At 40.0% G+C, this 16,732-nt stretch overlaps 1 protein-coding gene across 1 annotated transcript in view; it reads right to left on the bottom strand.

Annotated features, from left to right (window-relative positions):
* PSME4 (proteasome activator subunit 4) overlaps positions 1–3,913 on the bottom strand; it is an 85,335-nt gene extending 81,422 nt beyond the window's left edge. The window contains exon 1 of the mRNA XM_010990271.3: positions 3,443–3,913. Within this exon, the coding sequence (XP_010988573.2) occupies positions 3,443–3,684 (242 nt within the window). The 5' untranslated portion in view covers positions 3,685–3,913. The remainder of the gene's footprint in view (positions 1–3,442) is intronic.
* Positions 3,914–16,732: the final 12,819 nt, after the last annotated feature.

Raw genomic sequence — 16,732 nt, 5'->3', positions numbered from 1 at the left:
TATAATCAAATTAAATACATTATGTGGTTTAATCCAATTCCTATCCAGTAAGGCTACATAACTTTCTCAATAATAATTAAACCAGGAAGCTATAGTTTAATTAGCAAATAAAATGATTCTAGTATAATACAGTCATTTCATTATAAAACAGTAGAGAATACATTTTCACTGAAAGAAAGCATCTAAATTTGCTTCATAATACTCCAAACCCACATTGTCACTAAAATCAAAATTCTGCTTTAAATAAAAATTAGCACAAAAGAAATTATCTTATTTTGTGTTTAAGATTTTGCTTTTATGAAACAATCCACTACTAAGTTTTAGGTTTGAAAAATCATTTGTAGTTCACACTCTCACTCCCCAGAAGAGGACTCTAAAGCTACAGAGAGGTTAAGCAAGACCTATGATAATGTTCATGGCAATGCCAGGTACAGACAAACCTCTTCTGACTAGACCTCACGGTCTCTCACAGAAGGTCCAGAAGGACAAGGGAGAAAAGGCAAGTTTCAAGATTAGCCCTTCTTCAGTTCCGTTCATTCTCTACATGGGCCATAGCAGTCATTTACTGGTACCTTTCATTCTGTCTTGACTGCCATTTCCCAAAGACCACTAGGTTTGAGCCTCTCTTGTCGGATTTGTTTCCTTGCTTCTTTAAAACTGGTCTTGTGATGTACTACATCACACAATCTCTCCTGAACAGGCAGTACTTTAAACTAAGGGAGCTTGTACTGTATCACAGGGCCAATTCTTAACACACAGAAATAACCTTTCTTCACAGAGATCTGCTAAACAGACCTGCATGTCTTGAGATGGATTGGAAGATAATTATAACTACCAAAATGAGGTAAAAAGTAAAAAAGAAAAAGAAAAGGGGAGCCTGAGTATCTCCTAAACCAGAACTCTATTCAGTCCTATGACACCCAGATTAGTGGACAAACACCACTGTCAGGGATCCAGTCCAAGTGCCTCTGAACAGCAGCATTTACACTCTGGTCTTCTTTAGGAATGCACCTGATTTGTGCAACTATTTCCAGTACTTTACACACTGCTCAAACAGTCCTTGTAGAAAGATATACACTGGCTTATTTGAGCCTCTAGATGATAAAAAATAAAATCATAAAATAACAGAGCAGGGAAGCTTCTGAGGAATTATTCAGTCCAAATCCCTCATTTCTCTCACCGGTACCCTGAAACACATGATTGAATACTTGACCACAATCACAGAGCTAATGGGAAAAATTAGATCTTATTTTCATTGCTGCTTTCCATTCTTCTACAAAGTACATTTAGATCACTACTGAACTAACCGACAGCTATCATCACATGTTTTGGCATCATTTAGATGTAAACTTGTGCAACACACACAAGGCTTAAAAAACAAGCACAACTATAATCAGGTCACCTTAACATGACTTAGGAGAAAAAAATACACCCAAGATCACAACATGTCCCACCAAGTTCAAAATGTCTTATAACGTAATCCCAAGAATCACTTTGCAGCGTTAAACCACTGTTCCAAAATAAAATTCTATCTGATAGCATTCTTGCTGGTTACTTAGATATAAATGGTTTTGGGTTCATAGGTTATTATGCCACATAACTGCAATCTTGTCCTAAATACCAAGGGCTGTCTCCACTGTATTTTTAGCCCTTTCTAGGTAAATATACCTAATAAGCCAAAAATAATAAATCTCTAGGTGTTAAGTTGCCAAGCTTAGTAACAAAAAAAGTCAGAAAACAGTGCTTAACTACACCTCTGTAGATTCTTGATTCATAAACCCAAACCAGATATGCATTCACACATTGGTAATATTTACATATTGTGCACCTATAAAGAGCCTTATGTGTCCCCCAAAATGGTTATTCTCTGGAAAATCTAATCCAAGTGATTAAAATGAGGAAACACTGAAACTGACAAAGTAACTTTATTTTTACAGTGCCCAAGTAACGCAAAAACCTAGGAGGCTCACTTGAGAAATCATCCGATTTTAATCATTTATAAAACATTCTTCTGTTTTTACTGAAACTGGTTCTTCTCCCTATGTTCTATTTCTTTTTTCTCCAAGTCTCCCATGGATCCTAACACCACACTTTAATCAAGAAGAGAGCTGTTAACCTTGACATTTTATGGTCACTCTTTGAAAAGGGCAAATTAAGTGTTTTAGTTTTGCTTTTCAATTAAAATGGTAATTATTCCCACCACCACCACCAAGTGGAGAAATTTGTCAGAGGCTCCCTAATAACTGGCAGATAAGAATCATCCTGTGAGGAAATGGAGAGACGACTATTGCATTACAAAACCCTTAGTCATCACCTAGTTCACTCAGCAGATTTGGGTAAACACTGGATAAGTGACTTAAGTCTTGTGTGTTCAAAGACCCGTACCCACATGCATGACCATAAAATGTTGCCAGATTTTATGTATAGTCAACCAAACGAGATATAGCAAAAGTCTTTTTTCAAAAAGTTCTTCTGACACAGTGAAGATGCCCATCTAGCAAACAAGTCTCTAACCTTTTCCCCAACTGTATTTTACTCGGCTTCCCCTAATTTCAGTAGCACTACAGTTTGCAGCTAGTTTATGCGAAAACAAACAAACAAAAGACCAGAACAACTGAAACGGATTTAGGTAATCTATATTCATCGTAGCAACTCAAAAATCTACAGAAAGCCGATACTAAAAACGCCCAGGACAATCTGACAGCTCTCTCTATTTTCCTTAGTATATTTTCCCAAAGGAAATGTCACAACAGGAGCAACATACACTTTCCCGAGGTTCTAAGACTCAACATTCTCAACAATAACGTCTAGTACACAGCCCAAGAATGCGCTGAAAGCTAACTTTAAACCAATCTTTTCAATCAAATCCACAAAGACAGAGAAGGCCCAAAAAAGCAGAACCTGGAAGTTCCCTACGGCTTCCTTCCCATTCAGAAAGTTTCTAGACGCGAATTAAGGGATAGAAGCAGGGACCGTAGGGAAAGAAAGAACCAGAGGCAACATCAGGAAAAGTCGAGAGCTGCTCGCCCAAAGACGAATCCTCTCGGCTTCCCCTCACCGCCTCCCGCCGCGGGCAAAGGTCCAACGAGGACCCTTGGAGGACCGCTCATCTGCTTGTCTCCCTGGGGGACCAATGCCCTCCCGCTCCCCGGGAATGTCGGAAGACAGCAACCAGAAACCTGCGGGAGAATCAGCTGCGGAGAACGTAGAGGGCTAGTGAGGGCCAGAAAGATCCCGTAGCAAAGTGGCAGGGAGAAGGCCTGAGTGTTCGTTTCCCAGGCTTCGGTCGCGACCGTGGGACTACTGCACGGAGAAAATCGGCCCGAACCCGGGCAGAGTTGAGGGTCCAGCTGTCCGGCACGGACAAAGAACCGCCCCCCGCGGACGCCGTCACACCGAGCCTTTACCTCCGGCCCATCCTGCAGGCCCCGAGCACACTTACGTGGAGAGTTTTCTGGTCCAGAAGAGGCCCCCGGGCCACAGCTCTTGGAGCTGCACTGCCCGGCCCAGGTTGCTTTTGATCTGGGCCAGCTGCAAGTCGGACTCGGCGTCCAGCCGCTCGGCGTAAGGCAGCAGCTTGTTGTAGACGATCTCCTTCTGCGGGACGAAGCCCCGCGGGTCCGGCCCGGGACGCCCACCCGGCTCCGGGGGATCCCCGCCGCCAGCCCGTCCGGCCGGCTCCATTGGCCCCGGGACAGCCCCCAACCCCCTCCCACCTTAACCCTCCCCGGCCCCCACCCCTCTCTGGGCTCCGCCTCCTCCGCGTCGTCGTCGCCCTGCGGCAGCAGGCGGCCCGTCGCCCTCGGCCCGATCGCTGGGCCCCCTCCCCTAGCCGGCGCGCTGCTGGCCCGCGCGATTCCCGGTTCGTTGGCGGCGGCAGCGGCCGCTCCACCCGTCCCGCACCGGCTCGTCTGGTGACGCTGCAGCCGCCGGGCCCAGAGGTTCCGGACGGGCCTCTAGTCACTTCCGGGGCGGGGCGGGGCGGGGCGGGGCGACGGCGTCGGAGGAGGTGGTGGCGGCGGCGGAGGCGGTGAGAGCCGAGGGGGCCGCGCTTTCCTCGCCTTGGGACGGGCTCGGAGCCCCCACCCCCCGGGCCTCGCCGGCCGAGCGCGAGCTTATCCCACCGGAAACACGAGGCCGAATTCCAAGCTATTGTCCTTCCTCGTGTGGGGTCGCGCGCTCCCTGAGGCCGCCCTCGGGGGCCGTAGCCGCCGTGGCCTCCGACGAGGTAGACGACCCCACGCCGAGTTTATGGAAAAAGCTAGGTACTCTGTCCGTCCCACTTGTTGCTTATGGGTTTTTTTACTTTTCCCCTTTAATCCCTCGTCTTTCTGGTAGTCTCCTGGCCGCCTTCATTAAAAAAAAAAAATTCAAATTCATTCAACATATCCATTGAACTAGTGTTGTGTGTCAGACGCTCCTTTTAGGCCCTTGAGATGAAAAGTTTAAAAGCACCTGATTTCTGCCCTCCGGGGGCTTTACAATCTCGTAGAGCAATAGACTAGGGAATACGCAATTACAAGACAATACTGCGCTTAATTGCTAGTTAAGTGAAGGATGCTCTGGAAACACCTAAAGAGGACTTCAAACGGAGGGGTGTCAGATGGTTTCCTAGAAGTGATACACAAAGTTGAGTTTAAGGGCTTAAGGGTTGAGTGCAGAGTTGGTTAGAGAAAGAATGGAGAGGAACGTGTATTTCAGCTCAGCTTGCATGCATGCACTCTAGGAATTCACAGAATTTCAGAATGACTGAAGATTGTTTGCAGAGAGAGGAGTGGAGAATTGAGACTGAGAAGGACGTACTGGGGAGTTTTTAGAGCTTTAGCCTAAAGGCGACAAGAAACTGAAAAAATTTAAGCACAGGAGTGGCATGATATAATTTACATTTTTGAAGAAGCACCCTGGCTTTGTGTGGATAATGGATTACAACAGACAAGATTGGAAACTGGCAGACTCCCTTAAGGAGATGTGACATAATGATGGCCTGCATGTCAGCTGAATTGATTTGAGAGCTATTTCAGCACGAATGACCTGAGTTTGGTAGTTGATTGAATATGAAGAGTGAAACAGAGGGAAGAGTCGGGATGACGTCAGATTTCTGGCTTGGGAAACTGAATAGATACTGAAGCCCTTCATTGAGAAAACACAGCAGAAACAGCTATGGAGGTGAAATGCCTAAGGGATAAGGAAATAATTTTGATGTATGAATCAAGAGGGCCGTCTAAAATGAAATATGGATTAGCTTATGGATGGGTTGGAGGGAATAAGATATAGAGCATTGTTAAAAGACAAACGGAGGCATATTTAAAAATCTGAAGAATTTATTTGAGCAAAGGTCAGTTGGAATTGGGGAGAGCCAACCTAGGAGCGCCACAGGAGCCAGGGGAAAGACATATAGAGAATGTGCAGAAGCAAAGAAAGTTAATTATTTGACTGGCTACAGCTTAAAGCCTAGTTAACTGTTTGTGATTGGTTGTCCTTAGTGTTTAGATTTCATAATCTTGGGGCATTTACACACTTATACCTTGGTTTGCTTAAATAGGCCACCAAGGCATTAGAGCCACCTTTGCCTAATGGCCTCCTTGTTTAATTAACCGTATGAAAAGAATAGGGCCCTTGACCAAACTCTGAGAAGCCCCATATTTAAGGATGGACAGAGTAAGTGGAGAGAGTCTACAAAGAATACTCAAAAGAAGCAGTCAGAGAAGTGGGCAATCTAGGAAAGTGGGCATTTTTAAAAAACAGCATTTCAGATGGGGGAAGTGATTAACTGTACCAAGGTGACTGAGAAGTCAAATGAAATGAGACCCAAAAAGGGTTTTTTGGAGTTATTGATAGAACAGAGAAGAACAGTTTCAGTGGAGTGTAGGAATGAAACCAGATTACAATGACAAAGGATGAATGGGAAGTAAATAGAGATGGCAAAGGTAGATAACATTTTTTAATAGTTTGGGTGGGAAGAACAGGAGAGAGAAGAGGGTAGTTGGAGTGAAAAGAGGAATTTTAGAAGGTGGGATATGTTTAAGTATTGATGAGAAGGAGCCAGTGGAGAGAGAGGTTGAAAGTATATGGATGAAGATGATAGAGAATGGGGGAGAATGTAGAGTCATTGGCCCTTACAGCAAACCATACTCTCTTGCTGCTGTCGGAGGAGGAAGGCAGGAAAGGACAGGTACAAAAGCAGAAAGGTTTGTAGATTTGGTGGCTGGAAGTTGAAGTTCTTTCTGATGATTTCTTTCTTTCTTTTCTTTTCTTTTTTTTCTCTGTGAAGGAAGAGTTTGGAGAAGGCTTACAGTAGTCTCAAAATTCAGAAAACTGATTAGAGAAACAGAACTGCTTGCCAGTTAAGGCTGGAAGTATGAGTTTATCATCATCTGCCTGCCCAGTTTAGTGATTTTCCCCAATAATATTTAGCAGCCCACAATTGTATGATGTACAGACTGGTTTGATAGAATAGCAAAGAAGCAAGAGAATGTTTTGTATGTTAGTGGTAGTGATGGTGGTGGTTTTAGCTACTATTTGTTGAGGACTTCTCGCAACCTGTTTGCTTTATCTGTATTAACTCATGGAATTCTCTAAGTAGAGATCATTGAGTTGAGAATGTTTGAAAGAAAATGGTTAAGGTCTAAATTGGTTGAAGTCTAAGAGAAGAGGACTGATTAAAGAGCAGAGCTGTCAAGGGACTCAGATCCTGATGAGGTACAAGAACAATATGAAGCAAAGGATATGGAAGAACAGGAATGTTTAGATTCAAGATTTCAAAGAAAGAGTTCCAGATGATGTTAGTTTCCCTGGGAATGGATGTCTGAACTACAAAAATTGGAAGAATCATTGGAGCAAAAGAGATGAACTCCCTTTCTGTTATTCTTTGTGAAGTTGTATAGAAAACACTATTCAAGCCCCTTCTGTTGAGAATAGAGGAAGACCTTAAGTTTCTCCAGAAGACCTGGTCTGCTCATCATTAAAGACAGTGCCCAAAGTCTGGGGCTAATATCTTCTCAAACCAACTCTCAAGCATTTTTTTTCTCTCTTGAAGTTCAGGGTACTCTGCCAAAGCATAATAACCCAGTATGCTTTTAGTCAGACCCTGAGGTAAACGTTAGTTTCTTATGAGACCCTTCTAGGAAACAGGCTGTTCTTGGGAGACCCTGAAAGTTCAGTAGCCCTTCATGGAAAGTATTCTGAAGAGAGAGGTTTCTCCTCAAGCTAGAGGAATTGGCAGGGATAATTATCAATCAAATATTTATGTCACTGAAATACTTATTGGCCCACTACTTCATAATCCATTTATTAGTGGTGAACAAAAAAGACAGGTTGTTAGTTTCATGCCTTCCCCTGCCTTAGTTTTTTCTGTATATGATGTATTTGGGACTAGGGGTATATTGACAAGTAGATGAATATTGTCAGAGCATACTATTTAGAAGTAAATAAACTCCTTCTGTGTTGCATTTATTAAAGTCACAAGAATATTGGACCTGAGAAATGAGAGGTTTTTTTCCCTAGTTCCTATAGGATTTTTAAGTTGTGAATTTTTCAACCAAAACCCCTTCTTACCCAGTATATTTAGTAAGAAGGAAATCAGAGCCAATGGAATGAATTTTTCTATTATCTTACAGTTTTTCTCTTTCTTAGGCATTTTGCTATTTGACTACAATGTAGCTAAGTGTAGGCTTCTTTTTATTTGTTTTTCAGAGGATTTGTGTTTCTTAAATCAAAAGATTCATATCATTCATCAGTCATGCAAAATTTTCAGGTATTTTCACAACTTTTTGTTCCCTTTCTCTCCTTGTAGAATGCCCATTAGACACATGTCATACCTTCTTATTCTAACCTCGATATTTCTTACTTATATTTTGCAAGTCTTTTTATCTCTACCTCATTCTGGGTAACTTTATCATATCTATTTCTAATTCTTAGAATTCTTTGTTCATCTGTGTTGATCTGCTGTTTAACTTGTCCATTGAGTTTCTAATTCCAATGATTATGTTTTTAAGCTTTGAAGTTCTACTTGGTTCTTTTTCAAATCTCCCTATTCTACTTTTTATTGAGTTTTGTTCTTTATAGCTCTAATGACTTCTTTAATCATTTAGACATACTTATTTAATTATTTTAGAGAATCATATGTAGGCATTCTATTATTTCAAATAATAGTGTTCTATGTGTTGATTTTTGTTCCTGACGGATCATTTACTTGTATTTTATGTTTTATACTATAAGAGCATCTTCAGATGGCTTTTTTATTCTGTGGAAATCCCATGGAACCCAGAGAAATTTTTTTGTTCGCTTGCACCAGATCCACAAAACTATGACAGGCCTAGTACCAACCAATATTTCTGTTCATTTTTCAGTAAATGTAAGATTTGGATTTCTATCCCATGCAAGTTAAAGGCCCAGGAATTCAACCATGGGGAGTTCTGTTTTTATGCAATATTTTACTTCGAACACCCTAAGGTCCAAGGCTTCAACTTCTATAGTAAAGTAAAACCCGATTCATTTGCTGTTTCCAGATCAAATAACATTGCCCCAAAGTTGATGCAAAGTTAACTCACTTGCTTATCACTCTACCTTTCCTTTCCTCTTTGTTTCTAGTATCCGGAGATTTTCTTTTTCTGTATGTGAACTCATCTATGGTTATCACTTACTTTTATGTTTAATGTAGCATTCCTATATAAGACAGTTTCTGCATTAGCTCTGTCTGCCGTACTACTGGAACTGGACCTTTAAGGAGTGAACTTCTAACTTTAAAATATTAGACATCATGGGAACAAAAGGGAGTAATCTGGGAGATTAAGAGCTTTTTTTAGAATCTTCATATCACATAAGTGGCCATTGATGTTGTCACTTTGAGTTTAGCCCAATGAAACTGTTTCAGGCTTTGATCTCCAGAACTCTAAGATAATAAATTTGTGTTATTTAAAAAAAAAAAAGCCTATTTGATATTTAAATGCAAAAAGGGGTTTTTCAACACAGCTGAAGCTCTTCATGTTTCTTTTTGACAAGCTGTGAATAATGTAGGCGGTCACAGCTTCCCTCATAATCAAATATAGTAAAGAGATGTATTGTATTTTTTAACAGTAGTTGAAGAAATTAACAATAGAGTCATTGGAGAGATAATAACTAATGCACAAGGAGGATGTATACTCTTTCCACCTACCCTGTTTTTATATGTTAAATAGAACAGGCCTTGCTCATAGGCAGAGAATGGAATTGTCTGCATAAATAATTTGAATAGCCAGCAAGACACATTTTATCTGATGTTTGAAATGCTACCCTTTGCGATCTTTTACTTTGTGCTAAGCAGAATCTCTTTTGAAATTTACAGATTCACACGAAGGGTAATATATCAAATCCCTAATTCTCCAGAGTGAAGTATATATTCATTAATTCAGTAAGCATTTACTGAGTGCCTTCTGAGTGCCAAGTTTGAGATCATAAAATGGATGACACAGAACTTGTCCTCAAGGGGTTCACTGTCTAGTGGATTGACAAACAAGTAAACAGATAAATTAAAATGGTAACCAGATGTCTTCTGTGATCTTTCTACCTCTTAAGATCTCTAGGTAAAACTAAACTTCCTTCTACAGACTGTGAGAACTTCAATGCCTCATCCAATAGTTCTGTCAGTTTTGGAGGATGGGGACTTAAACTTTTTTATGGTCACTCCCAGCTCTAAACTTTTGCTTCTGCCAAACTAGTTCTGTTTACCACAAGGCTTCTGTTGTCCCTGTTTCCAGAACTGCTTTAACCCAAACATGGAACCTGGCTTTTTTCCTAAATTTCTATACAGCAAGCCATTCACACAAGGTTTTTGTATGTGTGTGTCAATAAAATGAAAACAGGTTCAGGAAGAGAAAGGGATTTATATGCTCAAAACACAAACAACTTAAAATTTAACATCAAATATCTATTTTCCTAAGATCCATTTCTGCATGGTTATTATTGAGCTTACTGTCTAACAGGGCAGTCAGACATTCAACAACTCTATCTCTAGGTATTTAATTATAATTTTGTTAAGTGCTTTAATAGGATCAGAGGTGCTCTGATTGTGTAAAACAGGGGAGGCCTAGCCTAAACTGGGAGGTCTAGAAAGATTTCTTTGAGGAAGTAGCACTTGATGAATGAGTAGTTGGGGAGAAGGATAATAGAAATAATCTGGTTAGGAAAACAGTGAGTAGAGGCTTGAGGTGGGGGAAGAACTTGACTTGTTTGAGAAGCTCAGAAAAGACCAGTGTGCTCAGGGAGAGAAGGTAGGAGTGCAGATAAGGCTGAGAAGGCAAGCAGAGTTAGATCACATAGTACGTTGTAAACTGGGTTAAGAATTTTGGATTTTATCCTAAAAGCTATTTCAGATAGATGAATACCATGCTGTGGGCAGTAACCAAATACTTGGGCGAGCTGAAGTGGCAACATTAGGGTCTTAAAGTCTTGAAGTCAACTAGTTACGTATATCCCAGGCAGAGATATCAGTAGTGGAAAGCTCTGAAGTTTTCAGTGGGCCCAGTTAGGCCAAGGAGCAATGAGTACATTGCGGTGGGAGCACAGAAAGTGTGGATTATGGCAGGAGAAGAGACAAGGTGGTAAACTGAGACCAGGTTACAAAGTCATGTATCTATGTATGTTGGTGGTATGTTTCTAATAGTGTTAGCTCATCCCTACCCATAGAGAATGGGCTGCCTTTCTGGACTCAGAACCTGAGTAATTCAGTTGTTTAGTTGTTGCTTTGTTTTGTTCTATAAATTAATCTTTTCTATTTTGAGATAATTGTAGATTCACAAGTAGTGGTAGAAATAATACAGAGGAATCCCTTGTACCCTTACCTTATTTTCCCATAATTGGTATTATTTGTGGTCCAATATCACAATCAGGATATTTACATTGATATAGTCAAGCAGGATAAGAACATTTCCATCACTACAAGGATCCCTCCTGTTGCTCTTTATAGTCACATTCACTTCCCTGACCCTTGCCATGTCCCTAATCCCTGGATATGACTAATCTGTTCTCTATTTCTACAATTTTATCATTTCAAGACTGTTATATAAATGAAATCAAACAGGATGTAACCTTTTGGTATTGGCTCTTTTCACTCAGCATAATTCCCTAGAGATTCATCCAAGTTGTCAGATGTACCAATAGTTTGTTTCCTTTTATTGCTGAATAGCATTCCATGGTATAGATGTACCATAGTTTGTTTAACCATTCATCCACTGAAGGACATCTGGGTTGTTTTTGTCTATTCCAAATAAAGCTGCTATGAGCATTCATCTACAAGTTTTTGTGTGAACATAAGTTTTAATTTCTCTGGGATAAATGCCCAGGACTGCAATTGCTGGGTCATGCTGGGTTGCTTTGTTTAGTTTTATAAATAAAAAACCACCAAACTGTTTTCCAGAGTGGCTGTACCATTTTACATTCCCACCAGCAATGTATGACTAATCCAGTTTTTCTGTATCTTGCCAACATTTGATGTTGCCATTACTGTTTGTTTTAACCATTCTGATTAGTGTGTAGCAATATCTCACTGTGGATTTAATTTGCATTTGCCAAATGGCTAATGATGTTAATTATGTTTTCATGTGCTTGTTGGCCACCTTCATGTCTTTGGTGAAATTTCTGCTCCTGTTTTTTATTTGCTTTCTAATTGGATTGCTTGGTTTTTTTGCTTTTGAGTTTTGGGAGTTTTTTATATATTCCAGTTATGATTCCTTTGTCAGATATATGGCTTGCATATATTTTCTTGTTTATAGCTTGTCTTTTCATCCTCTTCATCCATACGCTCTTTTGCAAAGTAAAAGTTTTTAATTTTGATGAGCTCCAACTTGTGAACTTTTCCTTTTGTGGGTCAAACTTTTGGTGTCATATCTAAGAACTCTGCCTAGTCCTAGATTCAGAGATTTTTTTTTCTAAAAGTTTTATAGATTTATATTTTGCATTTAAGTCCATGATCCATTTTGAGTTAATTTTTGTACAAGGTGTGACATTTAGGTTAAAGTTCGTATTTTTGCCTATGAGTGTCCAATTAATTCAGTTTTAAATAACACCACTTGAAGGCCACCAAGAGTTTAGTCAAAGTAGCGATGTTCTGAACCCAATCATTTCATTAATAGTCTTTACTCAAACATGGAATCGAAAGGCACATACTGGTACCATCCACTCTTGTGGTCCACTGTAAGCCAACACTTGAATGAGAAGACGTATCTCTCAAAAAGAAAGAGTAAATTTTATGGATAGTTCTTTTATGAATAGTCCATAATTAGTAATACAAAGAATGCATTTGATTGATTCTGCTAGAATATGGTCCTGCCAAAAATACACCTAATTTACTTTATGCAGAACACTTACAATAGTGGGCATCTGTAATTGGCTTTGACTACTCAGTGTTTGAACCCATGTGCTAAATTTGGGAAATCCCCCATTGTCTAGGACTTGGTAAGAAGTAAGCTCTAACTTCTGAAGCCTAAGGAGTCACCCTCTACTCACTCCCCTGACAGCCTTGTGACCCAGGCTTGGCCACCATGTACTTTGAATCTTGAGCAAGTAATGCCAAGATGAAGGGATGATGGATGATGCTGGATCTATGGTAACTATAGTATAGGCAGTCTGACATTCATGGCTGTGTTATCACAGAGAGGTGGTTGCCTACAGTGACCACTATGGCAAGTAGAAGAGATGCCATACGTTGGTGTGGCAGCATCATCTTAACTAGACTGTTTAGCTACCCTGTCTCCCCTTTTTTTTTTTTTTTTTGGAGGAGGTACTGGGGATTGAACCTAGGACCTGGTGCATGCTAAGCATGCCCTCTACCACTTGAGCTATACCCTTCCCCCACTACCCTGACTCCCTTAATTGCAGCTTGTTATCTGAGAATGTTTCTTATATTTTCTCATCAAATCTGTGAGTTACCTGATACTTTCCGATAAATTTATCTTTAAGTTAGCCATAAATGGTTACTGAGAATAAAGAACACTGACATATCAAGAACCCTCATTTGGTACTTTTAGCAAATGAGTCTAAGGCAGTGGTTTAGAGAGCTCCCACCCCCAGAGTTTCTTATTCAGTAGGTGTAGAGTAGGGCCTGACAATTTGCATTTCTGACAGATTCCCAGGTGGTCAAGTGACTACACAGTCTTCATCAAGATTGGTGTGGTTTTATAGTTTTCTCTCAAATAACTGATTAGTATTTCATTGTTTGAAAATACTACAATTTGCTTATCCACTCATCTGTTGATGAACACTTAAGCTATTTCCAGTTTCTGGCTGTTACAGATAAAGCTGCTATGAACATTAATGCATAAGTCTTTATGGACATATATTTCCTTTCCTTTGGAGTAAATACCTGGGAGTTGAATGGCTGGATCATATGGTAGGTATATGTATAACTTTTTAAGAAACTGCAAGCTGTTGTTCAATGTGGTTATGCCATTTTACATTTTTGCCAACAGCGTATGAGAGTTCAAGTAGCTCTGCACCCTTGCCTACTTGGTATGGTCAATCTTTTTAGCTTTTCTAGTAGGCATGTAGTAGTAGTCCATTATGCTTCCAATTTACATTTTCCTAATAACTAATAATGATGAGCATCCTTTTGAGTGCTAATTTAGCATCCATATATCTTTCTTGGTGACACATCTATTAAAATCTTTTGTCCCCTTTTGGGGGCCTTGTGTTCTCATTATTGAGTTTTGAGAGTTCTTTATATATTCTCGGCATAAATCCTATACCCTATAGGTGATTTGCAGTCTGTGCTCTCCCAGTCTGTGGTCCTTTTTTTCCATCATTCTCTTCATAGGTAGAGAGTCATTTTTGCAAAAATTATCAAGAGCCCCATCGAGTTTTCTTAATGACCTCCCTTAATTGCTTAATATTCAAATTATTCCTTTTTGAAGCACCTTCTTTTTCTATTTTCTCTGCTTCTATTGCTAACTGGTATGATTGCAGAGCCTCACTTGCCAACAGCATTGCATGTGATTTGAAGAGTTCTCTAATATCACTTTCATAAACTTCATGAAATCTTATACCTGTTGTAAGATTTGCAATTCTTTTTGATTCATTTGACTTACATTTGATGAATATTTTTGGATGTGTACCACAATCTCAAAGTTCATACCAATGAGGATGTCAACTGAAGGACCACTAAATGAGATAGGATGGGGAAAATAAGTACTAGTGTTTTGCATAGGAAAATATTTGAGTAGGGACTCATTTTGTAAATGATAAATTCATTAGAGAAAAGTTTTGTGTTATTACTTTTGCTTCCATATGCAAGCATGTATTTATGTAATAAATACTCAAAAAGAAGGTCCCGAAAGAGAACACCCCTTCCTCTCTTTCTATTTTATCTCTTATCTTGATCCCCGCTCATTCATTCTGCTCCTTCTGACCTTCTGTCCATTTCTTGTTCAAGCCAAGCTTTTTCACAATGCAAGAGCACCTACTCTTTCTTCTAACCTAGTAAGTGGGCCAAGAATTTAGACTTACTCTAAGAACAACAGAAACAAAAGACAAGTTTTTAATCAGGAAAATGGTATCACTTGATTTAAACTTTCAAAGAAGCCCTCCGACTCTGAATGGAGACTAGATTATACAGGGGTAAGAATGGAAATAAGGAAACTATTAGGAGGCTGTTTTAGCAATCTGGTGAGAGATGATGATGGCTTGTATCAGGGTGAGATGGTGAGAAATGGTCAGATTTTAGAAATATTTTGGCGGTAGAACCAACAAAATTTGATGATAGAATGTGGTGTGAGAGAGAAGAGTCACAGATGACTCCAAGATTTCTGTCTTTGGTAATAGCATGTAAGAAACAGTCATTCATAAACACAGAAGATAAGACCAGTTTTGAGAAAAAGCAGTCATGAGTTGCATACTGGCCATATTAAGTTTGCCTGCAAGATCCTCAGTGAAGACTCAAGCAGGTTTTTGGATATTAGCTTCTAGAGTTAGTGGTAGGAACTAAGCTGGAGCTATAAATTTGGAAGTTGTCAGCATATAGATTTTAGTATGTTTAATGGTAAGGGACTAAATAAGATCACTTAGAAAATAGTATAGATAGAAAAGAGAGTAAAACCTTGAGGCTCCAAGTGGAACAGAGCAAGAAAAACTAACAGAGTCTGAGAAAAGGAAAACCAGGACAGAGTGGTGTTAGGGGTCCTCAAGACCATTTCCCCATTCAGATATTCACCAGGAGACTCGCTGGAATCAGCATACAGTTGTACTCACAGTACTCTACTAAATACATGGTACTAGTCATAAAGGAAAAAGACACAGGTGGAGTCTGGAGGAATCCCTGGGCAGATTCCCTTATGCCATCTTCCTCCTGTAAAGGGTCATGCAGAGCACACTCTTCCCCCAGCAAGGAAAATGCAGCAATGTGTAGGGTATTGGGGTGTTTCTACCCAGGAAAACTCATTAGAGACACAGTACCCAAGATATTTATTGGGATCTGGCCATCTACGCACCTCCTGCCTACAAAATTTCAGGTTCTCAGAAGGAAAGCAGATGTTCAGCATAAACTACATTGTTTCAGCGTAGGCAAGGTAAGCCACTGTTATCACTTAGGGAACAACAGGGACACTCCTGAAAATCAAGTTCTCAGTTGCTAGCCAAGGCCTGACCTTACAGGCCCCTTCAAAAGCTAGCAGTCTCCGGCCTGCTATGTTAACACTTTTCTGCACAGAGTAGTATCACAGAAGCTAAGAGAAGAGAATGTTTCCAAGGAGAGAGATGCTGCTGAAGAATCAAGTAAGATAAGGACCAAAGTGGCCAATGGAATTGGCAATACAGAGGTCATTGTTAACCTTGACACACAATTTCAGAGGCATAGTAGGACAGGGAAGCTGGATTGGAGAGAATTCAAGAGTGACTTGTTGGTGAAGGAGTGGAGACAGCATGTAGAGACAGGCTATTTCAAGAAGTTTTCTGTGAGGAGAAGGAAAGAGAGAAAGTAGCTTAAAGAGGATAAAGTCAAGAAAAAGTTTTTTACAGATGAGGGATACTAGCACATGTTTGTTTGAGATTAGAAAGGGATAGATGATGATGTGGGGAGAGGGGTTGGATCCAGGGCAGGAGTGAAATGATGGGAGAAGATCCTCCATTGAAATAGAAGCGAAGAAGGAGAAAATGTTGTACAAGTGCAGGAAGAATTATAGATTTGGGAATCAGAAGATGAGCAACTTCTGATGTCTTCTGTTTTCTCAGAGACATATAAGGCAGTGTCCTCAGTTGAGAGTGGAGGGTTGTGGAAAAGATGGGAAAGGTGTGAACGTAAAGTAGAAAGTTGGGAATTTGTAGAGGAAGGAGAAAAATAATTTGGGAAAGAGAGCATATAAATTAGGAAGCTGGCAGGAGAGAGGTCATTGTAGGGCTTAAAGAGGACTCTATAATTATATTCTAAATGTTTTATTAATGAAAGGCAATAACTTGAATTTACATCAAACTCTACTAAGCTCTGCTTCAAAAGGAAACTGTTGTATAGGTAGCAGTTAAAAATAGTCATGAAATGATCAGGACTTCAACCAAATATTCTTGTTTGTTAGTCTAAAACAAGTTTAATGCAACAATTTCATACTTAAATTACCACTGGACGACTGAAACTCAGTGACCAACTAATCTCTCCCAGGCTAGTAAACGCACGAAATATACCCCTAACACTATGCTATGACTTCCGCCATCAAACAAAACAGGAAGAGTGGTTATGTTAGCTGATAGTGTTAGATGGTCTGTCACGTTGAGTTTC

The sequence above is a fragment of the Camelus dromedarius genome, chromosome 15, assembly GCF_036321535.1.
Source record: "Camelus dromedarius isolate mCamDro1 chromosome 15, mCamDro1.pat, whole genome shotgun sequence".
Lineage (NCBI taxonomy): Eukaryota > Metazoa > Chordata > Mammalia > Artiodactyla > Camelidae > Camelus > Camelus dromedarius.
The sequence above is the reverse complement of the archived record's forward strand: the minus strand, read 5'-3'. Positions and strand labels throughout refer to the sequence as shown.